The following is a 25,599-nucleotide window of genomic DNA, read 5'->3' as shown; positions in this document are numbered from 1 at the left end:
AGCAAGCAAAAAGACGGCATCAGGAAAATGTATGTTTAACTTGAAAACAATGACATTTCAAAGACAGAAGAGTTTTTCTAGGAAGTTGATTTGAATCATGAGACCAGTACTAACAAGAAAATTGGTAGCTTTTGTAGTATCAGAAATTAACTATGATTTGCACAAAAAAGAGGCTACTTGCCCACTGTAACAATGAGACATTGAATTATTATTAATTGCAATAACTCTGAAAACTGAGTGACTGATATGGAAGTTGGCATTACCATACGTTTAGAGTTAAATTTGTGTTCAGTAGCTATATGAGTTCAGATAAGGCAATAAAACAGGGGGCGGGGGAAGGAAGCTGAGATACATCAGTTAAACTATAGTTTCACTTGAATCAAATCTTAGATGTATATTAAAATAACTGTAACCAAAGCACTGTTAATTCTGTCTCTTACCATATACTTTTTGGCTTGTATGTATGCGTTCACACAGACTTTACATAAGTTTAAAGAAGTCAAGTAAAAGCAATTTTTATACTGATTTCTAGTTTTAAGCCACCAATTCTGTGGACTAACTTATAAATAAGCATCTTCTCTTTAAAAAATACTTATTTTTAAAGGCTAAATGAAACTTTATAGTCAAAGTTAAGATTTTGCAGTCTATTAAAATAACAGTATTATATCTTTTACATTCTCTACTCTTTGCTCCTTAAGTCTTTTTTCCCTTTCAATTCTTTGGAATTGAGATTGCCATGTCCTTGAAGGTGTTTTCTGTGAGTTTGTTTTCCCTTGAGGACCACACCATAATTCCAAATGTTGGGGGAATCTGAACCATAAACATTGGCCCTTGGTTTCAAATGGGTAAAACATTACCCTAGGCCACAGGGATCTATTGTTTCTCTGTCCTTCACTCCATCTTTGCCTGTGTAAACCTTACCCATCTTTCAAAACTCCAAACCAACCCCACATCTTTTGTAAAGACCCAAACCCAACCCCTTCCTCCTCTGAATTTCTAAAGGATGATCACAGAATTTTCTTCCAATACACAGCTTATAGCATTGCTTATCATTTTAAACTTTGCTATATTCCTTTTTCTAATAAGGTACTAAATTATTTAAGAGTAAGTTACAAGTCTTTGTATCTACCTGAAGCCCAATGTTAATAGTCAAAACAAGAGATTTCATTCAGCCGCTTACACCAAGAAGTCCTTTAGCTCTGTGTCCTCTGCTGGTTTGTTGGTTTAGCAGAAGCACTCTTAGTTTCCTTGTTCCAACACCCTCCCCTGCTTCCCAGCAGAGTTCTGGACACATATGCTATAATTCAGTTGTTGGTAATGATTCAATGCAACTGATGATAACATCTGCAGTTAGAGGCAACAACAGTCTTGACCCATAGGAAAAGGACATGTCTATTTTGGGGAATAAAAGATTTTTAAATAGTTGACTATCTAATCTTTGGCCTCAGAAGAACCACCATTTTGAAGAGTTCTAGATAACTGGTAAGGGGTTAAGTACTCTTAATGCCAAGTCTGGGAATATATAAATATTAGGTCATATAATTCCTCACTCAGCAATAAGCCAGGGCAAATTAGGTAATATTTAAGACATGGAAACAATAAGCAAATAATGGGAATTTGAGAAGATAAAAAAAGTTTGGGGCTGTTGACTCCTTAATATAAACAAGGTTCGTTAGTATAGTCTCTTATCAAAAAAACTGAAAATAATAGTCAGAGGGCTCCTGAGTGAGCCCTCACTGTGTTCCCACTCCAAGGCCATGCATTGTTAACTTGCCCATTCACTGTGTCTATTTATCTCTGAACTGGTAGAGTAAGAAAGCTATTTAAGTTCGGCAATCTGATTATTAGCACAATTATTTCCCACATCCACCTCCTAATAAGGCCAGAGAGCTGTAAGGTGAATTCAACTGGTGACAGTGACTTCTTTGACTCCAAATTTGATCTTCGTTGAAAATTCTGTATACTAGTGATTACTTTTCTAACTGGCTAATGCAAATCACTGTCATTACAGGGAGGCAGCTAATAGAATGTCATCTAAAGTTCAGCTACAAGAATACAATCCCAATGACCCTCCACCTTGGTTTGGTTATGATTTTGAAGGTCAACTTCTCACACAGAAACATAAAACACTACATGAAGATTCAACATCGCCAGTGATAAAGCCAGGAGAAAGAGAAAGTAGTATGGTCTACAGCCTCTAGCGGGAAGAACAAAACTCTCTAGAATTTGGCAACTTCATTTGATGCAAATGTTTCTACTGGTTGAATCTCAGTAACAATGTAAACAAGCAACAAATCATCTCCTGATTCTCTTTCCAACCACAAATGTTTCTAAATATATCATTAGTTCTTTTGTCTAATAATCATGATTTCTAAAAAAAAAGGAAAAATGCAAATCAAGTACCGCTACTATGTAAATTTTCTACCTAAATTTACCTTAATCAAACCAATAGTTTTGATGAGATTAGCAAATCTAAGGTTATATGAAAACAACCCCAAGAGGTGATGTTTTTTACAAGGAATTTAGAAGTCTGTCTTTTCTATAGAAAAGAAAAAGCAGGGATGGAAAAGGACTTTAAAGATCTGGGAGGCTTTAATATAACAGACACAGACATACATTATTTTAATGGAAACTAGATTTTCTTGTGATATTTAGATATTTTACCACAAAAGAGACTAAATGCCAATTAACCCCATACTCATGCCCACACCTAACAGTCAAGGGAAAAGAAATAGAAGAGGGAACTATCTCTGAATAGAATGGATGTCCCTGCAGTGTCTCAGAAAGATCTTTTCAAATTTGCACTATGGAGGAATTTTCCAGCACTGCAATGCCAAAAAAGATGATCCCCCAATTTTATGCTAGGAGATATGCATTATTAACTGCATATCCACAAATTAATTTTTATTAAGCTTTCATCTGAGGATTTTTACATTCTGCCAAAAGATAGTAACTCTTTCCAGATTTTAACAGAATTAAGTGACCACTTACCAGTGTATCTTATATTTTGTAACTGCTGTTGATAGAGAAAGCACACAACTCTGCTCTGACTGCCACAAACAAGCTATGTCTATATTGGATCAGTCATCTAATTTTTGTTTCCTCCATTTTATTTATTCCTAAATGTGGCTAATCAGTGTCTTTTTGTACTACACAAATTTGAAGTAAGGATGAAGCTTAAGATAAAGGATATAAGAGTTATTTTGAAAAGTTTGAAAGGGCTATACAAATTGTTATACAGTATAATATTCACTCAATGCTTTTAGTAACTCTCCCTTTCTTAGGTTGATTTTGAGAGGTTTCAAAATTAAGGGAGTATCACTTAGCTGTGGAGTGATTTCCTAAGAGTGGGAAGTACAGGAATCAGCTAAGCAGGAGAATTTAAGACCTGAGTAAAGACATGATGACTATTCTAGAGTATGATTTTAAACTAAATCTGGAGATTTCTGACAGTTGCATAGAAGTTGGCTCTGATTCTGCATCTCTGGTGCCTAAGAATCTCACACACACAACTGGACAAATGTTTGGTAAGAGACTCAATTGTTGTTGTTTTTTAATATTTATTTATTGGGCCTCCCCGGTGGTGCAGCGGTTGAGCACTGGGCTGTGAAGCTGCCCACAGCCTGTGCAGCGCCAGTTGGATCCCCGGCCGCCGGGCAAGGGTCCCACATGATGCACAGACCTCTCCTGCCGCTCGCTGCTCCCCTTGGCAGTGTACTTCGTCAGTCTGCCTGTTCTGTTCCCCGCTCTGGCTCTGGTGAATTCTCTCACCCTCCCGTGCTTCTGACTGTACCCAGTGCTTGTGTAAATAAAAAATATTTTTTTAAAAGATTTATTTTATATAAGAACTGGGGTACAGGTCAGAAGTGGGGGAGGGTGAGAGAATTCACCAGAGCCAGAGTGGGGAGCAGAACAGGCAGACTGACTGAAATACACTGCTGAAGGGAGCAGTGGACGAGGCAGGAGAGGTCTGCTGCGCCATGTGGGGTTCTCCCTGGATGGCGGGGAATCTAACCGGTGCTGCAGAGGCTGCAGACAGCTTCGCAGTGCGGCGCTCAACAGCGGTGCTCAACCACTGCACCACAGGGGAGGCCCGACTCAATTGCTTTCTAATTAAATAATAGGAAGACCAGAATTAGGAGAAACATATCCTGCTATGTTGTCTAGAAACAAAGCAGGGTATTGTACTGTCAAAGCTTGCTCCAAAATTCTGTAAAATCCTCTTTTAAACATGAACAGAATAGTTTGTTTATTATTGACACAAATTTTATAGCTACAGAAAGGGAAGAAAAGACATAGCTGTTAAAGTGCGATAGGGATAACAGATGGCAAAACTTTCAAATTCTCAGTGAAAAGTACATAAGGTTGGGGGCCTCCCTGGTGGTGCAGTGGTTGAGCGCTGGGTTGCGAAGCTGCCCTCAGTGTCTGCAGTGCCAGTTCGATTCCCCAGCTGCTCCCGGTCACTGGAGGGTCCCACATGGTGCAAAGACCTCTCCTGCCGCCCACTGCTCCCCACAGCAGTGCACCGCAGTCCCTCTGCCTGCTCTGCTCACCGCTCTGGCTCTGGTGAATTCTCTCACCCTCCTGCACTTCTGACTGTACCCAGTGCTTGTATAAATAAATAAATAAATCTTTAAAAAAAAAGTACACAGGGTATCAAAAATATCATTGGGTCTTCAGGTCTTTTAACTCACAATCATTTGAAATATACAATGAGCCTGTGTTCAAGAGAGCAAAACACAGCAAGCTTTTTCTTTCTAGTTTGGGTTTGACTGTGCAATATATACAATTCCTTTAATAAAGTTTAAATGTAGCTGACTGCTGGGTAACTTTCCTGGCTGCTGTTGGCTAATTTCATAAGCCTTACTTTTAGTCATAAAAATGTTTATATAATAGCATGAAGGAGAAAAAAAGATTACAACATTGCCTCAGTTTCCTCTACTTAATGGTTTAATACATACACACACACACCCCCTATAACCCCATCAATCATACTAATGTGTATCGCCCAAACTTGTACAAATTCTTATTTCATGAAAGGTCATCTAAAATAATCCCACAAAGGTGATCATTTGTTTCATAAATAAACTAAAAACAGTAGTCTAAATAAACCAACTATTAAAGAGATTATTATAAACCAAAATATTTGGAAAGGCTTATTAGAACTCATTGTTTAGAAAGTGATTTATTCATACTGAATAGTTTAATGCAGGCAATCCCTATAAGAGAATGGAGATATAATTTTTTTAATGCTTGAATTTTTGAATTGTTACCATTGTGCTGTACTATAATAGGAATGCCCAGGAATTCACTTTAAAAATAGGACTAACATTTTAATTATGTCTACATTTAAGCACAATTCCCAACAGTATTATGAATGAACAATGTTATTTTAAGGTAAAAAAATGTTTTTTTAAGTCTGAAGGTAAAACAACTTTGCCACTTCTTATTCTATGACCTTAGGTAGGTTTTGTTTCTGTAGCAAGACCTTAGGCAATCATTTCATCTGAACACTAATGAATTCCAGCTACTCCACTTTGTGACTGGTTTCTGTAGGGAAATGTCATTAAACAGGAGGGTCTAAAATACTGTAATTGTAACTTGGAAATAGGACACTAATATGCTGAAACTGGGATACTTTTTAGTAAGAGTATCACTAAAGATAATTTCTACTTTCCCCAGATATAACGTAGGGGAATGGGTATGGTTGTATAATTGTAGAAGATATTGTCTTTGACTAAAATTGTTATTACCTGGGATGATTATTGTTTTTATTTAATTCTCAACATAAGAAAAAATGTAATGCCTCTGTAAAAAAGTGATTTATCCTAAACATAAAAAATATAATCCATAGATAGGTCTATTTAGTATTGTATAATTTAAATGTTCCAGAAATAGATAAGTTAGGTTTGATAGATAATTCATAAAATATACAGTACACCATTATAAAAGTGAAACACTATACTATCAGATTATAAACAGCTGAATGTTTCTCCTCCTCAATGCAAAAAACAAACAAAAAACAGTAGCAATCACATCCCATTTATGATGTGCTTTTATTCATAGCTTAAATTTACATTGATATCATAAGAAATACTAAATAGAAAACATTACTGGAGGACTATGGTGCAAAGATAACTATCCCCATTATCTATGCCTTTGTGTAATGTCTTCTTCTTGAGTGTCCATGGAAACTAAATGTAATGGCATACCACTTCCATGACTGTGTTAGGCAAGACTTAATCAACTGAGCTCTTTTAAAAGCAGATTGTTCTCCAGTGAGTTGAGAAGAGGTCAGCTATTCAAAGCACGAGAAGAACTGAATGTATCACTGTTGGCTTGAAGATGGAGAGAGCCACCTATGAAGGGATGGGGGTGGCCTCTGAAGTTCAGCGTGTCCTGACTCATAGCCAGGACAAGATCTCAATCATATAATCATAAGGAACTGAATTTTGCCAAACATGAGTGACCTTTGAAGTAATTTTTCCCCAGAGCATCCAGATGAGAACGCAGCCCAGTTAACACCTTTAGTCCAGTTTGTGAATAACTTGAGCACAGAACCAAATCATACTGTGCTCTTCACCTACAGAGCAAACAAATTAGTATAATATCTAAGTACGAATATTAAAAAAACAGACCATCCCCAAGACAATTCACCAGTATTCTTTCCAATTTGTTATTTTCAACCTTAACATGAAGTGTGATAGTTGTATGTTTGTTAATAGATCTGCTAATCATTGTTAAAAATTATAAATACAACTCAAACCATTAGTCCTGCAGTTTTAGGGACTGAAACCAGTTTTGACTTCTAAAACTTATAGTGCCTTTTGGGGCATCAGCCTTAATCCATTTTTCATGTTTGCTTGCTTGATTCATGAGTCCTGAAACACAAAATTACATAAAGTTATATCTTAACTGGTGAGCAATACTTGACTACATAGTTCCTAACAAAACATGTCTCAAACTGAAAAACACTTTGGAACAGCAAAAATCCTTTCTTTTTTTGCATGCAGGTTTTAAAAAGAACTTAAGTACAAGTGATGAACTGCATGTATTTAAAGTATGCAATGCACTAAGCTTTAAATTATGTAACAATGTGAAATCATCTCCACAATCAAGATAATGAACAAATTTGTCATTCATAATAGTTTTGTTGAGACCCTTAATAATCTTTCTCTCCTGCTTCTCCTTGCCCGTCATCTCCACCTTTTCCCCTACCCCTTTAAATCACTTTGTATCCATATTAGTTGTATTTCAACTTTTTAATAATTTGAATCATAGTAATGTTCTATTAAAAAAAAGTCTCGGGGGCCTCCCCGGTGGCACAGCGGTTGAGCGCTGGGTTGCGAAGCTCCCCGCAGCCTCTGCGGCACCGGTTCGATCCCCGGCTGCTCCCCGCCCACGGGAGGAGGGTCCCACATGGAGCGCAGACCTCTCCTGCCGCCCGCTGCTCCCCTCAGCAGTGTACTTCGCTCCTTCTGCCTGGTCTGCTCCTGGCTCTGGCTCTGGTGAATTCTCTCACCCTCCTGCGCTTCTGACTGTACCCAGTGCATGCATAAACAAACAAACAAACAAACAAATAAAAAAAAAAAAAGTCTCGGTTCTTTTACCTAGTATAATTATTTTGAGGCTCATGCAGAAAGTACGCATGAGACAGGGAGTTTCCTCACACAAGTGCTGATCAGTACACTGCTAAATGTTCATGGGTACCCTGTGCAGCTCCTTCCTCTCTAGAATTCTCCTTTGTGAAACTCTAGCAGCACATGAATCCCTAGATGATCAGCTCAATTTCTTTCACTTGGAGAATCTGTTGGACTCTGCATGTGTTATCCCTCCCTGCCCTGCATCCCAGAAACTTACGAGGTACTATAAACCATGTCAATCATGGAGCCTACCTGGTTCATTTCCATCTCTATTCCTCTAGTTCTGTTTTTTCATTCAAGCAAGGGAATGAAGGTATTACACCTGCTCTGAACCATCACCACAATTCTGGATTTAAGAAACCAGTCAAAACTGGTGTGAATATACTGCTTCAATTCATAAATACTTTCTTGGTTCAATCCAAACACAAATCGGGAAACAATCCTTTTCCTTGGTATAGTTTTTTTTTTCCTTTGTTAAAAGTTACATATGATTGTCTCAGGTGATGAAAAGGTACCGTCAAATCTTTGTGCCATGTGTTGTTTTTTTTTTAATGAAACTAATACTCATTTAAGTGACATTCAAAATAAATGTTCACAAATCATAGCCTTTCTTCAGAAATACAGATGTATGGGTCAATCAGGCATCCACAGTGATAAGCTAATTGAGACTTGTATGTGAAATACAGCTGATTTCTGGTTGTGTTAGGGCAGGTTTGCCTGTAGTTGTGCTATCACAAGTCTGTGATATTAGCCTCAAGGCTTTTTTGATACAAATTCTTCTCTGAATTCTTGTCTCCCTCCAGTCTGAGCCATAATCTCATCTAGAGTATGAGAGTTCACTGCAACTTTTTCAAAACACAGTTTAGTATTTAATGACTTTCTCTGGAGTTTTTCCTCTACTTCTCTTCTGTAATTTCAATATCATCATGATTCCACTTCCCATTAAACTGGTTAAAGTTATTCTCATTCCAAATGATAAATCCCTATGTTAGAAGTGTCTCATTTTTACTCTAACTTTTCATTAAGAGGCTCAGCTTTGTCATTTTTAATCTGCTCTTTTTTGTGCCTATGTTGTATTTGGTAGATCAAGTTTTTGAAGTTACTCACACCCCACATTTCTCTATAATACAGAATTTCTTTTTATAATAATTCAAATAAACATAAAGGAACAAATTAGAAATAATGAGTGTTCTTTTTTTTAATACAATATTTAGAATAAATAATGAAGTATCAACAATAGTGAAAGTTTCCCCAAATACCTGCGATCTTTTCCTCAACATATTATTCACCATTGCCCAAGTCATCTGATTCTTGCTTAATGAGAGAAGCCAACCTACCCATTTCCTTCTGCAAGAGTAGAAGCCACACCTAGTGTTACTCCTACTAACAAAATGAATCCCAAGTGATTTTAGCTTAGATACCAAGCCAAAAATCAAGAGTTTATAAAATGCCATTTAGATTGCTTAAAATATAGCTTTCTCTCTCTTGCCAATAATTTACTGAAAGCTCTTATACATGGGTCTGAATCTTGTGGAGACTATTTTATATTTTAATTTTAAGGTTTGTGAATCCTTCCTGAATAAATCTTGCGGCATATATTGGAACTTGGACTTCCAGAAACCTCATTCCTTTAACTTTTTTTTGCCATGAAAATTTGATAGGTTTTTGTTTGTTTGTTTTTTAACTAAGAAAAGAGAAATAACTATCCTATCCCTATGCAGCATGGCCACCATTAAGTGGAAGGAAGATTCCTCTCAGGACATGTTTGTAAACTCTGGCATTTTCCCTTAAATATGCCCTGTCCAAATCTACCCAAATATAGAGTCTCCAAGTTCTTTTTATTTAACCTGATCTAACTAGCACTAACTCTGGACAAAGACAGGAACTCTAGGAATAATCTGAAGAATTTAGTGTAAAAATAGGGTTAAAATCCTTCTTGGACAAGGTGAGCTTATCCTGCCCCCTACCCCTCCCGCTCCCAAGCTTAAACAGACTTATTTACGCCTGGTTCAGAGGGATAATTTTGCTGCTGCTTTAGTAGCAACTGGTGAAATTTCAGTGCTTCAAAGTCAGAGGACTCCTGCTTTTACACTGTAAACACTAGTGACCGCCCAGTACGGAAGGCACAATGCTCAGTATTTTAGAGAGGTTCAGAAGACTTTGAAAAAAAAAAACCAGACTGATACCTTTTAGAAAAATTGCCCAACTGACTAGAAAATTAATGATATACTTAAGAAACAACATAAAAATAATTACTTTGAAATTTCAGTGTTTTTTTTTTTTTTTTTTGTGGGACCCTCACCAGTGGCCAGGGATCGAACCGGTGCTGCACAGGCTGTGGGCAACCTCGCAACCCAGCACTCAACCACTGCGCCACCAGGGGAGGCCCGAAATTTGAGCTTTTAACACATCTATTTCACAAAAACATTCACACAACATAAATTTTATAGCCAAATACTTTAATTTTGTTAAACTATTTAGTCTTTAACTAGTCTTTCCCTTGACAAAAACATAACGCAAGACACCTTGACAACAAATTTTTACTAATAAGAAAATATTTTTAGCTAGTTTTAATGATGTCCGCCATATTTTCTCTCAATTATCCAAAATAATAACAAGATTGACAGCAGTCTAAAAGTTGATCAAGTATACAATTGGCTTTGCCCAAGAAATATTCTTGAAAACACTTATCTTCCTCAATTTTTTTGTCTCATTCTATCAATTATATATATTTTTTTGTCTCAAGCATTGTAGTTTTCATTTTAAGAAGTTCAATTTTGATCTTTTTTTATATCTTCCATGTCTTTATTTAACTTTCTGAACATGTGGACTACAGTTATAACTTCTATTTTCCTTCCCTGCTAATTCTAACATCTGTGTCAGTTCTAAGTTTCAACAGACTATTCATTATGATCATATTTTCTTGCTTCTTTGCATATCTGATAATTTTTGGTTGGATGCCAGAAATTGTGAATTTTTTTGTTTGTGCTAGATATTTTTGACTCCTGTAAATCTTGAGCTTTGCTCAGGAATGCAGCTAAGTGACTTGGAAACAGATTGTTTTTATCTTTTTTATAATTTGCTAGGCAATTCTAGAGAAGTGTTCAGCCTACAGTTAACTGTTTGCAACTAAGTGCTCTAAACCAACTCACTGAATCTTTCCAGTCTGACAAGGTAACACAGGCATTATTCCTGGACCTGTGTAAACACCAAGTTCCAATTATCCTGGTACTGTTTGTCCTATGAACTCTGGCAGTCTTCGTCTCCATGGATTCTCATCACAGCATTTCAGGGCGTCTGCTGGGCACCACATTTATTTCCTTTCCCTTTATTACAGCCTAGAATCTTTTAAGACAGTGACCAAGAAGTTATTGTTTCAGATCTTTGCGATCCCTTTCTCTGCCAGATATCTAGTGTCTTGAATTTTTTTTTAATGTATTTTGTTTAAAAAATTCTGTTATTGGGCCTCCCCGGTGGCGCAGTGGTTGAGTGCTGGGTTGCGAAGCTGCCCGCAGCCTCTGCAGCGCCGGTTCGATCTCCGACCGCCGGCGAGGGTTCCACATGGCGCGCAGACCTCTCCTGCCGTCCACTGCTCCCCTCAGCAGTGTATTTCGGTCCTTCTGCCTGTTCTGCTCCCTGCTCTGGCTCTGGTGAATTCTCTCACCCCCCTCCCGCACTTTTGACTGTACCCAGTGCTTGTATAAATAAATAAATAAATCTTTAAAAAATAATAATAAAATAAAAAATTCTGTTATTGTTTTAGGTGGAAGGATAAGTCAGTACTGTTTCCCCTCCCTTTTTGCCTAAAAGTTTTCATTTTTTTCTTTTTCTTCCTCCCTCTTCTTCTATTTGTCACTCTTTCTCTGACTTCCCTTTCTGCTTACTCTTCTTGCTTTGAAATAAAGACGTACCAGAAGTTGCAAAAACAGAACACAGGGAGGCTGTGCACCCATTTCCCAGTACCCCAATGGAGACATACAACTCCAGTGCATTATCAGATCCAGATAAATGTTTGGTAAAGTACAATTAGACTTAAAGATCATATTCAGATTTTACCACTTTTTTTTTTTACCAACTTTATAATCAAAATACAGAACTGTTCTATCACTACAAAGGAAGTCCCTTCTGCTGTAACTATATAATCCTTTTTTCTTTTTAAGAAATCCAGGTTAAACAAAAGCAAAGTCAAATCTTCAGACCTCTCTACACAAAGTTATTTGAAATAACTGCCTTAATTCTGAGAATTCTATGAATTAAAATGTATTTTAATGTATCCCTATAAATATAATTTCATAAGTCTACAGTGAAAAATAACATACAATGGAAGGAAAACTAATAATTTCCTATTTTATTTTTATACTGTCAAGTGAGATTTGAAAATCAGAAAATCTGAATATTCTTCTGGCTCAATCATACCCTTCTCATTCAACCTTGCTTTTTATTTTTTTAGTCCTTCATATTCACTGAACATTTATTCAATTCTAGAGTTTATTTTTTTAAAGATTTATTTATTTATACAAGAACCGGGGTACAGGCCAGATGTGCGGGAGGGTGAGAGGACTGACCAGAGACAGAGCGGGGAACAGAACAGGCAGACTGATGAAATACACTGCTGAGGGGAGCAGCGGGCGAGACAGGAGAGGTCTGCTGCGCCATGTGGGATTGAACCCGTGCTGCAGAGGCTGCGGACAGCCTTACAGTGCGGCACTTAACTGCCTGCACTACCAGGGAGGCCCTCAATTCTAGATTTTAAATACGGTTTATCCTGGAAACACCCCAAATGCCCAAAAATAGATGACTGGATCGAGAAGATGTGGTATATATAGACAATGGAATATTACTCAGCAATCAAAAAAGATAAACTCATGCCATTCGCTGCAACATGGATGGAGCTAGAAGGTATTATGCTCAATGAAATAAATTAGAGGAAACAGAAAAATATTGGGTGGTTTCACTTATAGGAGGAATATAGGGGAACCAAATAAGACATCGGGGGGGGGAAATAATAACAATACAAAACACAACAAAACACAAACAGACAATTATAAACCAGAGACATCCTGTAGGGGAGAAGAAGGGAGAAGGATTGAAGGGAGGGAGGGAGCAGCACAGGGGACTGTGGTGATGGTGCACAGGAAGCAAATACTGTTTAAAAATGAGCAATTATGTAAAAAATAAATAATAATAAAAATAAATAAATATTGTTTATTATTTTTCCCTCACCATCTACCCCTTTGACCTTTTCTTCAACCCACCTCCCTCTTAAAATACAAACCTCATGTAGGTTACCAGTGTCCGATAGTTTTTAATTGCTTTGCTCCGTCAGCTCTGTCTGTCTGCTTTGACTCGTCATTTCACCCATATATGTGAAACCATACACTATTTGTCCTTTTCTTTCTGACTTATTTGGCTACACCTAATTTCCTTGAGCAGTATCATTTTACATTCCCAACAACAAAGTAGAAGAGATACAATCTCTCTACATCCTTGCCAGCATTTGCTCTTATCAGCACTTTTTAATTTTAGTCATTTTAACAGGTATATAGTAGTATCTCATTCTGCTTTTAATTTGCACTTCATAATGGCTAGAGATGTTGAACATTGCTTTGTGTTTTTATCTGCCATTGTACTATCACCTATGGTTGTGTTTTCTAAAGCCTTACATGATTCCACTTTTATGTACACAATCATTTTTTCTTCACCACTAGAAGATCTCATTCAGGGTAAGAGTTGGTCCAATAGTTTTTGAATAATGAAAATAAATACAAAACAAAAATAAACAAACCAAAAAACCCTAGGCATTTATAAACAATTCAGATGGTCTAAGATCATGGCCTCTATTTTGAGGGGTCTGCAAACTATAGCCCACAAGTCAAATCTGGTTTATGAGAGTTAAAAATTAATTTTACATTTTTTTAAAGGTTATAAAAATAACAAAAAAGAATATGCAACAGAAACCACATGTAGACTGTAAAATCTAACATATTTACTATCTGGCCTTATAAAGTTTGCAGATGAACAGAAACAAAACCTGGTCTTTAAGTAGACAGCCATAAACCTCACAGCATTCTTCATTCTATTAACTTCCATGTAGTCCTGAAAAACATCTATATGTGTTTCAAGCTTAGAGAAAACCAAAACATCACTGTATTCTAAGAAATTTATTTCTATAAGTCATATCATTATCAAAAGACTGCATTTTCTATCTCCTACCCCCCAATATGCATAGAAACACTGTCTCTTGATTTTAAGAGTAGCATCCTGTGGGTTTAGTCCCATTTTAATCTCTTTTCCAACCCTCAATCAGTGTTCCATTATAAATCACAACACCATTAAATGTATAACTCTGGTTTAAAAAGAAGCTGAGAATTCTATTCTGACTCAATGGCCTATTTTGATCCTAGATGAATTTATTTTTTATATGCTTTATATTTCTAGTTTGACTAAAATAAACCCAGAAATGTCACTTTCCATACTATGTAGACACTGACAACTATCACTTGGCTGGCAACAAACTTTATCTTAATACTCTCAAAACATCTAAATTGTGGAACTTTAAAACAAAAGGACTTTACTACATACATTTCTGGGTTTGGAGAACACCTTGCTATACAAAGCAAGGTTTCATATCTAAATTGATAAACCAAGTCTAAAACCTAATAGAGAAGGAGGCTTATTCTTAGAAATATCTTAACCTAAGCATTCACCACCTGTTGAATCTGTTATTTCTGGGTTGAGCAAAAAACTTAGGATCAAGGATCTCATAAGGTCTCAAAAATACAACCTCCCTCTAAAGAATATACACTGTGCAGTTTGGGGGCAGGTAAATATTTCAGCCTGGGAGGCTTTTTACTTTTTTTAACCTCAAATAGCAAAATATACTTGTAAATCACTTTAAGAATTATACAACAATTATTTTTCAGTGACAACAACAGCAGGGGAAACCATGAAGCAGGAAACAAAATTAAAGGACTGAAATATCAAATCCCGTGGAAGCCTGAGCCCAAGGGACTAAATTTTACTGGTAATGCTTCTTGCAGAAATCATGCAAAAGTCATGCTACAGCTACAATCCAGACCTCTCTGCAGTGAGGGTATTTCTGTTTCTCTGCCTCATAGGCTCTGTAAGGAAGGCCCAAATGAGCTGAGCTCAGCTGCCTATAATAACAATTCACATATAAAACTGCTCATTATTTCCAAAATTGGTTTTCAGATTGAAAATCATCACAGAAAAGCTGTCTTGATTTTCTAGGCTTCTTAAATTATTCCATCTACTTGATAAACAAGTTCTGTAGTCTTTTAGCCATGGTGGTTTTAAAATCAAAATATGAAAGTTTCTCAAAGCCCCATCATTTGTTCATACAGCTCTCTCCAAAAGAGGCTGCTTTGTCTTTATCTGAAGCACCTCTGCATTACTGTTATGACAGTTTTAATCTAACATCAAAGACAACCTTACAGATCCAGCTGGGGTCCAACCTTGGTGAGTGTATCATTTACCATTTCCAATAAACTGCTGATCAGTGCTGATAAGGAAATTTACTTCATTCTGCAACTTGGATCTTCTGGTTTAAGAAGTAGGGATCAGAGTATATCACACAGTAACAGACAACACTTAGAGAATTAAATAGGCTGAGCTTCATAATAACCAATGAAGGATGCATCTACCTCATTCATCTATATCTTCAATCAAAATATATTGAAAGTCTATTTTTTTAAATAATAAATTTTATTTTTATATTCCCCATACAATTGCAGCCCCCCCATTCTGACCCCAATCCCTCCCCTCCCGTCCCCGCCCCCCCCCAAAATGTCTCTGGTTCATAGTTTTTTGTTGATTTTGATTTTCACTTTCTTATAGTTATTCATTTTCCTGGTCCCTTAGTTAAGTTTTCTAGATTCCTGCTATGAGTGAGACCATCTGGTATTTTTCTTTTTCTTTCTGGCTTATTTCGCTGAGCATGATCCCTTCCAGCGCCATCCATTTTGCTGCAAATTGCATGTGTTTATCTTTTTTGAATGCTGAGTAATATTCCATGGTGTATATGTACCACATCTTCTTGATCCAGTCATCTATTTTTGGGCATTTGGGTTCTTTCCAAAGCTTAGCTATTGTAAACAGTGCTGCTATAAACATAGGGGTGCAGTTGTTCTTTGGAATTGATGTTTCTGTGTCCTTTGGGTAAATACCTAGAAGTGGAATTGCTGGATCATATGGAAGCTCTATGTTTAGTAGGTCCAGAAATCTCCACACAGCTTTCCACAGTGGTTGGACCAGTTTGCACTCCCACCAACAGTGCAGAAGAGTTCCTTTTTCTCCACACCTTCACCAACATTTGTTGTTGCTAGTTTTTTTAATATGTGCCATTCTCACTGGTGTAAGATGGTATCTCATGGTAGTTTTGATTTGCATTTCCCTGATGACAAGTGATGTTGAACATTTTTTCATATGCCTGTTGGCCATTTGCATTTCCTCTTCAGAGAAGTTTCTTTTTAGCTCTTCTGCCCATTTTTTGACTGGATTATTTGCTTTGTTGTTGTTGAGTCTCATCAGCTCTTTGCAGATTTTTGTGATCAGTCCTTTATCATTAGTGTTGGGTGCAAAAATGTTCTCCCAGTTGGTGGGGTTTCTCTTTGTTTTTGTTATTGTCTCTTTTGCTGTGCAGAAGCTCTTTAATTTGATGTAGTCCCAGCTGTTTATCTTTGCCTTCACTATCACTGCTTTGGGTGATATGTCTGTAAAGATGTCTTTGATGTGCAAATCACGTAGTGTTTCGCCTATATTTCCTTCTATGTATTTTATGGTTTCAGGTCTTATGTCTAGTTCTTTAATCCATTTTGAGTTGATTTTTGTGTATGGTGTGAGGTAGTGGTCAAGCTTCATTCTTTTGCATGTAGCGACCCAGTTTTCCCAGCACCATTTATTGAACAAACTTTCTTTGCTCCAATGCATAGTCTTTGCTCCTTTGTCAAAGATTAGTTGACCATAAATCTGTGGGTTTATTTCTGGATTTTCTATTCGATTCCATTGGTCTGTATGTCTGTTCTTGTTCCAATATCATGCAGTTTTGATGATTATGGCTTTGTAGTATAGTTTGAAGTCTGGGAGTGTAATGCCTCCATTCCCTTCTTTTTTTTTCAGGAGAGCTTTGGCTATTCGGGGTTTTTTGTGATTCCATATGAATTTCATCAATAATTGTTCTATTTCTTTGAAGAATGACATTGAAATTTTGATTGGAATAGCATTGAATCTGTATATTGCTTTTGGAAGGATGGCCATTTTAATAATGTTTATTCTTCCAATCCATGAGCAGGGGATGTCTTTCCATTTCTTTGTGTCTTCTTCTATTTCTTTTAACAGTGTTTTATAGTTTTCTTTGTATAGGTCCTTTACCTCTTTTGTTAGATTTATTCCCAAATATTTGATTTTTTTTTGTTTCAATAAAAAAAGGGATGGTTTTTTTGATTTCTTCTTCTTCAGATTTATTGTTTGTGTATAGGAAGGCTACTGACTTTTGCATGTTGATTTTGTATCCTGCCACTTTACTGAACTGATTGATGAGTTGAATTAGCTTTTCTGTGGAGTTTTTGGGGTTCTCTATGTATATTATCATATCATCTGCAAATAGTGATAGCTTGACTTCTTTTCCTATTTGGATTCCTTGGATGTCTTTCTCTTGTCTTATTGCTCTGGCTAGGACTTCCAGTATTATATTGAAAAGCAGTGGTTAGAGTGGACATCCTTGTCTTATTCCAGATCTTAATGGAATTGCTTTCAGCTTTTCACCATTGAGAATGATACTGGCTGTTGGCTTGTCATAGATGGCCTTTATGATGTTGAGGTATGTTCCTTGTATCCCAAGAATTTCAAGGGCTTTTATCATGAATGGGTGTTGCACTTTGTCGAAAGCTTTCTCAGCATCTATTGATATTATCATATGGTTTTTATATTTCTTTTAGTTGATGTGTTGGATAACGTTGATTGATTTTCGGATGTTGAACCATCCTTGTGTCCCTGGAATGAATCCTACTTGGTCGTGGTGAATTATCTTATGGATACATTGTTGGATTCTGATAGCTAAAATTTTATTGAGGATTTTTGCATCAGTGTTCATTAGGGAGATTGGCCTGTAGTTTTCCTTTTTTGTGTTGTCCTTGTTCGGTTTTGGTATTGGTGTAATGTTGGCTTCATAGAACGTGTTTGGTATTGTCCCTTCCTTCTCAATTTTTGGGAAGCGTTTGTGAAGGATAGGCACTAATTCGTCTCTGAATGTTTGGTAGAATTCATTTGTAAATCCATCAGGTCCTGGGCTTTTGTTTTTGGGGAGGTTTTTGATTACCATTTCAATTTCGCTGCTTGTAATTGGTCTGTTTAGGTGTTCTATTTCTTCTTTATCTAGCTTTGGGTGATTGTAGAGTTGTAGGAATTTGTCCATCTCCTCTAGATTGTTAAACTTGTTTCCATATAACTGTTCATAGTTGTTACTGATTATTCTTTTGATTTCTCCTGTGTCCGTTGTGATTTCTCCTCTTTCATTGATGATCCTGTTTATTTGTGCTTTCTCCCTTTTTTCCTTTGTGAGCCTGGCTAGGGGTTTGTCTATTTTATTGATTTTTTCAAAGAACCAGCTCTTGGTTTCATTGATCTTTTGGATTGTTTTTCTAGTTTCAATTTCATTTACTTCTGCTTTGGTTTTTATTATTTCTTTTCTTCTACTGGTTTTGGGGTTTTTTTGTTGTTCTTTTTCTAGATCTTTGAGCTTCGAGATTAGGTTGTTTGAGTTCCTTCTTGTTTCTTGATGTGAGCTTCTATTGCTATATATTTTCCTCTTATTACTGCTTTTGCTGCATCCCATACATTTAGGATATTGGTGTCCTCCTTGTCGTTCAATTCAAAAAATTTTTTGATTTCTTCTTTGATCTCCTCATTATTCCAGTGGTCTTCCAGTAGTGTGGTTTTTAATCTCCATGAGGTAGGAAAGTTCCTTGCCTTCTTTTTATGGTTTATTTCTAGTTTGATGCCTTCATGGTCAGAAAAGATGGTTGATATGATTTCAATCTTGGTGTATCTGTTGATGTTTGTCTTGTGCCCCAGTATGTGATCGATCCTGGAGAATGATCCGTGTGCGCTTGAGAAAAATGTGTACTCCGTTTTTTTGGGGTTTAGTGTTCTATAGATGTCTATTAAGCCCAATTGCTCTAGGTCCTTATTTAGAGCTTTGGTTTCTTTACTTATTTTTTGTCTTGTTGATCTATCCATTGTTGATAGTGGTGTGTTGAAGTCTCCCACTACGTATGTGTTTTCTCTGATGTCTGTTTTCAGAGAGGACAACAGTTGTCTGATATATTTTGGTGCTCCTTCGTTTGGTGAGTATATGTTAATGAGTGTTATTTCTTCTTGAAGTATTGTCCCCTTGATCATAATGTAGTGACCATTGGGGTCTCTTTTTATCTTTTTGAGTTTGAAATCTGTTTTATCTGATATAAGTATAGCTGTTCCTGCTTTCTTTTTTGGTCCATTTGCTTGTAGGATTGTTTTCCATCCTTTAACTTTGAGCCTATTTTTATCTTTTGTAGCTAAATGTGTTTCCTGGAGACAGCAAAAGGTTGGGTTTTGTTTCTTAATCCAGGCTGCAACTCTGTGTCTTTTTATTGAAGAGTTTAGTCCATTTACATTTAGAGTTAATATTGATATGTTAGCATCTGTATTTGCCATTGTGATTGTCTTTCCTTTGATATTATTTATTTATTCTTTTAATAACTTTTTTTTTTTTGGCCTTCTTTCAATGTTATTCGTCCCTCTGAGGTTCTGGCTTTAGGACTCCTTGTAGTATTTTTTGGAGTGGGGGTTCAGTTGCAATGAAATTCCGGAGTTTCTGTTTGTCTGGGAAGGTCCATATTCTTTCTTCAAAGAGGAAGGAGAGCTTTGCGGGATAGAGTATTCTTGGTTGGCATCTGTTTTCTTGGAGTCTGTTGACTATGTCCCTCCACTCTCTCCTTGCCCGTAGTGTTTCTTCAGAGAAGTCTGATGTCAGCCTGATTGGCTTTCCTTTGAATGTTATCTGTTTCTTCCCTCTTGCCAGCCTCATTATTTTTTCCTTGTCCTGGATTCTTGGGAGCTTTACTATTATGTGTCTTGCTGTATTTTTCCTTTCGTCGTGGAAGTTTGGTGTTCTTCTTGCTTCTTGTATATCAATTTTCAGCTCCTTCTTCACATTTGGGAAGTTCTCTTCAATTATCTCTTTGAATATTTTCTCTGTTCCTACGTCTCTCTCCTCTCCTTCTGGTATTCCTATAACTCTTATATTTCCTTTCCTCATGGAGTCAGATAGTTCCAGAAGTCTTTCTTCGTTCTTTTTCCTTCATACTTCTCTTTCCTTTTCTGTTTTGGTTCTTTTTATTTCTGTGTCTTCAAGAGTACTTATTCGTTCTTCCCTTTCATCTATTCTGCTTTCATTGCTTTTGCCAGAATTCTTTAGTTCTTCCATTAATTCTTTGATCTCCTGCATTTCTTTTACTTCCCTCTTTAGGGACTCAATTTCATTCTTCTGATCGTTGATTATTTTTCCCTTATCATTGTTTTCCTTTATGACTTCTGTCAGTTTTTTAATCACGGCAATTTTAAATTCTCTTTCTGGAAGGCTCAGAAGTTCTTCCAAGTTACTGTCATTGCAATCTGGGGGCTGGTTTTCTTTTTGTGGTGTGCTTTTTCCCTGGGGAGTTGCTAGGTTGCGTGTGGTTCTTCTCCTCCCTACTGTCTGTTTTCTAATTTGCCGTATGCGTTGGGACACTGTGTTGTTGGGACTGGCCGGCATCTTGGGTGAGCTTCTCTGCTCCCCTCTGGTTCCTCCAGGAGCCATATGTCAGTTTCAAGCAGTCTTTACTGGAGAAAGGTCCCTGTTCTAAAATGCCGATGTGGGGACTCACTCCCCTGTGCTCCTGGTCTGTCCCGGCGGTGGGTTCCTGCTCCCCCTCTGGGCTTGGACTGCAGGCCAGAGGGGGTCTGGCGTGGGCGAACTTCCCCCGCTCACCTCTGGCTCCTGAGGAAGCCTTCTGCAGGTAGTCTTTACTGAAGAAATGTCCCTGTTCTAAAATAGTGATGTGGGACACACTCCCTGCGCGTCCGGTCTCAGGCACACTCTTCTGCGTGCCTGGTCTGCCCCGGCTGTGGGTGCTCGCTCCCCCTGTGGGCTCAGACTACTGGTCGGAAGGGGCCCAGCGTGGGCTAACTCCCCAGCTGGCCACTGGCTCCTCCAGGAGCCTCTGCTGGCTTCAAGTCGCTAGGTGGCGCCAGAGATCTCTCCTAGAGCCCTTGGGGAGCTGATTTTCCACCCCGTGGGACAGGGATCAGAGCGGGAATGGTAGGGTAAACCTCAACGGCTTTGGGGTGCTGTGGCTGCCTTGTGCCCCACCGTCGTGGGGAACCCACGCCCCTAATTTCGTGCCCCGGGTCTCAGTTTCAAAGCCCTCAGTTCCAGGACGTGGGCTGTAGCCCAGTTCAGTGGCGTGGGAATGGCGCCTTTTGAATCCCGCTCCAGTGCCTGGGCGCCTGGTTCCTGCTCACTCAGTGAGGGCCTCCGCGTGTCTCCCCGCAAGCCTAGGTTGCAGGCGCGGGGACCTGGGCAGCTGCGATCCGGATCCGCGTTTGCTTTTCAACCGCACTGCTTTTCCGCCTGATCCCGATTCCGATCCGCGCTGCTTTTCCGCGCAATCCCGATCCCGATCCGTGTCTGCTTTTCCAGCGCGCCGCTTTTCCGTGCAAGCTTACCGGGCAGCCCGGGGCTGTGTGCTGGTGCTGGTCTCCTCCTGGGGGGCGGGGTCTCTCTTTAATGGCGCCTGGAGCTCACCTCTGCGGCGGATCCTGCAGGGTTCTCCACAGCTCCCGTTCACGGGGTGTGGTGGCTGAAATAGTTCCTTTCCACTCACAGTCCCGCTTGCTGCGTAGTTTGTTCTTGTTGGTCGTTTTAGTTTGTTTTTTTTTTTTTCCCTCCTCTCTGCGGGTCGGAGTGTGCCGACTCTGTGGGTGGGGGAGGGGAGCAGGGTTCTGCGCTTTCCTCCCTTCTGGTCCTCTTTTATGTCAACTTTCTTCTTCGGGCAGTTTGCTGGAGTCACCCGTTCATCTTCCGTGTCCCGCTTGTCACTGGGACCTGCCGCTTTTCCTCCCTATTAACTTTTTTTTTAATGGGAGATCTTACTCGCAGCGTCTCCTCGCCGCCATGTTGCTCCGCCCCTCAAATTGAAAGTCTAATCTGTCTGCTGAATTTAAGGTCATTGTGGATCTTTGCCACTGAATTCTTTCTCCTGAATTACTACAGTAACCTGCTAATTAGCTTTTCCTTCATTCACCATTGTACTTTCTAATCTTTCCACACTCAACATTCAGTGATCTTTTCTAATACACAGATCTGATTATGTAATTAAAACCTTTTACTACCTTTGCATGTACTTAATATAAAATCCAAATTGGCCCTTGTATGACCTGAACTCTCCCAAATTCTCTTAGTAACTTTCCTCCTTACCCTCTATACTATAGTTACATTCAACTTCTCTCACTTCCTCAAACTCAAAGTGCTTGTCTAATTTAGACAAGACACCTCCATGCTTTCAAAGTACACATAACACATATCTTACTATAAAATTTAGTCTACTTTAGTGAATTCTGGTTTGCAACTGGTTTGTTAATCTTGCCTCATTAGGATATAAGCTCCTCAAATGGCAGAAAGACCATATTTTATCTTTGACTGAAAAAAAGAGAAAACACAGGTATTAGGAGAAGGAAAAGCTATGCTCGAGAAAGACAATGTTTGTTTTTAAGTCTGAGATGGTGCTGGTGCAGGTGGAATGGAAATGGGCAAGAACTTAATTGAGAGATCAGATCTGCAGATACTGATTTCATCCAATGATAGGACAGGTAATTGTTCTTAAATTATTTAATAAGGTATTTTTACTATGGTTAAAGTGATGAGAACAGGGTTTTAAAACTAAATTAAAGCCAAATATAAATTTGGTTTTAGATTTGGGTATATGATTCTATGAATAACAATGAAAAATGATAAAATAGTTTCAATTTATAAACATTATTAACATATGTAAAATAATTTGATTATGATATCACTTAGAGCATCATTTTTAAACACATTTGCAGTATAGCTTTAGATTACTGTGACCAAAAAAGGGCAACTCTACTGGCTCCTTATCAAACTCAAGAGATTGGATCACAAATTCATTCTTTTCCCATTTAATAGGCTTATTTTTCATCATATTGTCACTATATAATGAACATTTCATTGGGCACGGATGAGATCTGGCACTGTATAGATGTTATTTTTATTCCTGTGATTCCCTTGAGGAGGGGGGTTAATGTCAATGTTTTTAACAGACTTTTAAGAAAAGACACATAACATAAATATTTAAAACTGAAACTTGATCCTATGAAGACACCCTATCATCACCACCTGCCCTCTCATACTTTCTAGATAGTTAAACCTTTAGCAATTCATGCATGCACACACTTTAATTTCATTGTCCTCAATTTCATTCTGTTAAGATTAAAGATACTTTACCAGCATTTTTTTCACTCTGTATATGTATTTTCTATACAATAAATATTTTTAGAAATAGTATCAGCCACTAATGCTTTCTAGATAGTTAAAACTTTAGCAATACATGCATACACACACTTTAATTTCATTGTCCTTCTCATTTTCATTCTGTTAAGATTAAAGGATTCTTTACCAGAATTTTTTTCACTCTGTATATGTATAATCTATACAATAGATATTTTTAAAAATAGTATCAGCCACTAATGCAGTCAGAGATAATTAGGAATTATCTAATAAGCAATTCAAAGGAAAAATGTATCAATGGAAAGGAATAAATGACGAAAGCTGCAGTTAAGAATAACATATTTCTATTATGTGTAAATAGTGACTACTTATCTTACATAAGCAAGCATAGGCTCCTTACCAGTAATTGTTACACAATCATCTTTATGAGCTTCAGTCATTTCTTGAACATGGACTTCGGAATCCATATCAACCTCTTTTCCTGATAACTGTAAGTGAGCTTGAAGAGAGGATGCAACCTTGATAAGAATAGAGCCTATAATAAATTTAAAGTAAAACTGATAAATGAAATCAAAAGTGTCCAAGCCTACTACAGAAATGACTGAAAGAGTAGCATTGCTCCTCATACACTGTCTTTACTCCTCAGCTTATTTTATTTAAACATCAATGTCTTTTCCTTACTTCCAGGTAGTCAAAGTTTCTTTACTCCTAACTCATTCATGGTAACTTTCGTAAAGAGCATGAATCACTAGGACATTATGAACAACTATTTCTGCTTTTGTCAGCAGTCCTAGTCACCTCATTTAATTCCAGCAAAGTGGTTTCTACACCTGTAGCTTATAAATAGAATTTGCCATTAACTGAATATTGAAGACACCTTGAGAGAGACACATTAATTACATTATCATTCAGTTTTATAGGATGAGAACTAGCTCAAGCTTCCACTAAAAGTTGTGTTGAAATCAGATCCTTTAATAACAAAGTCCATTTTCCTATTTACTGTATTTTAACACTGCTACCTCATCAAATTACAGGATTGTGATCTTACAATACAACTAGAACTCTGAGCATTTGTGCTTTCAACTGTACCATGGAGGAGTGGGATAGAAGGTGTGTGTGTGGGGGGGGGGGGAGCGGGGACACATAATACTTTTAAAAGGGAGTATTTCAATTCCAGCTGTCTAAATGTTTCTTTGCAGGCTTTTGCATACCTGAGGCAAGACACTACATTTTATTGTCCTCTATGTCCTCTACAATATTATAGTGATTTAAGCTTCTAAAGGAGGAAATTAAAAAGTTCTCTGCTAGTTATAGGGTGGAATTTCAGAATTACATATAATGGTATGCCATATAAACTCACAGAACATTCCTGTTTCTAAGGTTTTTCTTTCTCTTTTTTCATATATCAAAGTAAAAAGGCCTCTGCCATAAAGCATTAATCCCATTCCTATAGACAACGGTGAAGATGACATCCCTTGTAAATACTGTAAGATGCCTTTTAGAATGCATTTATTGTGGATCCTGGTTTGCCTTCTAGTTTAACATCAGCAAAGATCCCCTAAATAATTTCCTGCTTCTCAATCTTCCTAATTGGAGCTGGAAGTTTGGAAGTTTTGAGGTAAAACTGATAAGCTCTCACATTTACTCCTCAACAAAAGAGGGGGCAGGCAAAGCATATACCTACAATTTATTTTGTTAATAAACTACTTTTCAGGGTTCAAATGTAAACTGCTGACAGGAAATTTACCATAACAACAAATATGAGGGCTTTAGAAAAAAACAAAACAAAAATGACCCTGGAAAATTTCAGGATTAATAAAAGATAGATGTTTTTCTACCAAACATACTTTAAAAAGTAGAAAATAACAGATTTTAAAAACTTTTTTTCCAGGACTTTATATCTGAATACATCAAACATGGTAATTTTATGAACTGATTTTTTCTGTGCTTAAATGAGTAAAGGAATCTTAAATCTGTGATAGCTTCAAAAATACTATATAATACAAATATTTTTATTCCCATCTCCTTTCATATCTTTAAGAAGCAAAAACCAGTACTACCAAAACTCTATTACTGCTTGAGAAAGAATTCTCATGACTTAAAAACTTGCCCAAGGTTTTTTTTTAAAAAGGAGAGCTCTTGTTATGTCTTCTACCTCTTTTTACTTCATAAACTGCCTCATGGTTATTGACATCTATGCATTTTTTTTTTGAGAAAGCGAAGTTACAAACACAGCACCATTTGTTTGAAGGCATACTATAAGTTAAGGTTGGTAGTTTCCTCAAGGCCTATTTATATATATAATTTTATATAATTTACATATAATATATAACATATAATATATATAATTATATATATAATTTTTATATATACATAATTTTTACATCATTGTTC

General features: G+C 37.3%; 2 protein-coding genes across 2 annotated transcripts in view; one reads left to right on the top strand and one right to left on the bottom strand.

Annotated features, from left to right (window-relative positions):
* FBXL13 (F-box and leucine rich repeat protein 13) overlaps positions 1-2,201 on the top strand; it is a gene marked incomplete at both ends in the record, with an annotated part of 144,896 nt that extends 142,695 nt beyond the window's left edge. Inside the window, one exon of the mRNA XM_084230613.1 lies at positions 2,012-2,201. Coding sequence (XP_084086739.1) covers positions 2,012-2,201 — 190 coding nt within the window. The remainder of the gene's footprint in view (positions 1-2,011) is intronic.
* A 4,567-nt stretch (positions 2,202-6,768) lies between these two features.
* The window catches only part of FAM185A (family with sequence similarity 185 member A), a gene marked incomplete at both ends in the record, with an annotated part of 44,283 nt that continues 25,452 nt past the window's right edge, over positions 6,769-25,599 (bottom strand). The window contains 2 exons of the mRNA XM_084230612.1: positions 6,769-6,881; positions 23,606-23,740. Coding sequence (XP_084086738.1) covers positions 6,769-6,881; positions 23,606-23,740 — 248 coding nt within the window. The remainder of the gene's footprint in view (positions 6,882-23,605; positions 23,741-25,599) is intronic.

This window comes from Talpa europaea (genome assembly GCF_964194135.1).
Source record: "Talpa europaea genome assembly, chromosome: 3".
In the NCBI taxonomy this organism is placed as follows: Eukaryota; Metazoa; Chordata; class Mammalia; order Eulipotyphla; family Talpidae; genus Talpa; species Talpa europaea.
The sequence above is the reverse complement of the archived record's forward strand: the minus strand, read 5'-3'. Positions and strand labels throughout refer to the sequence as shown.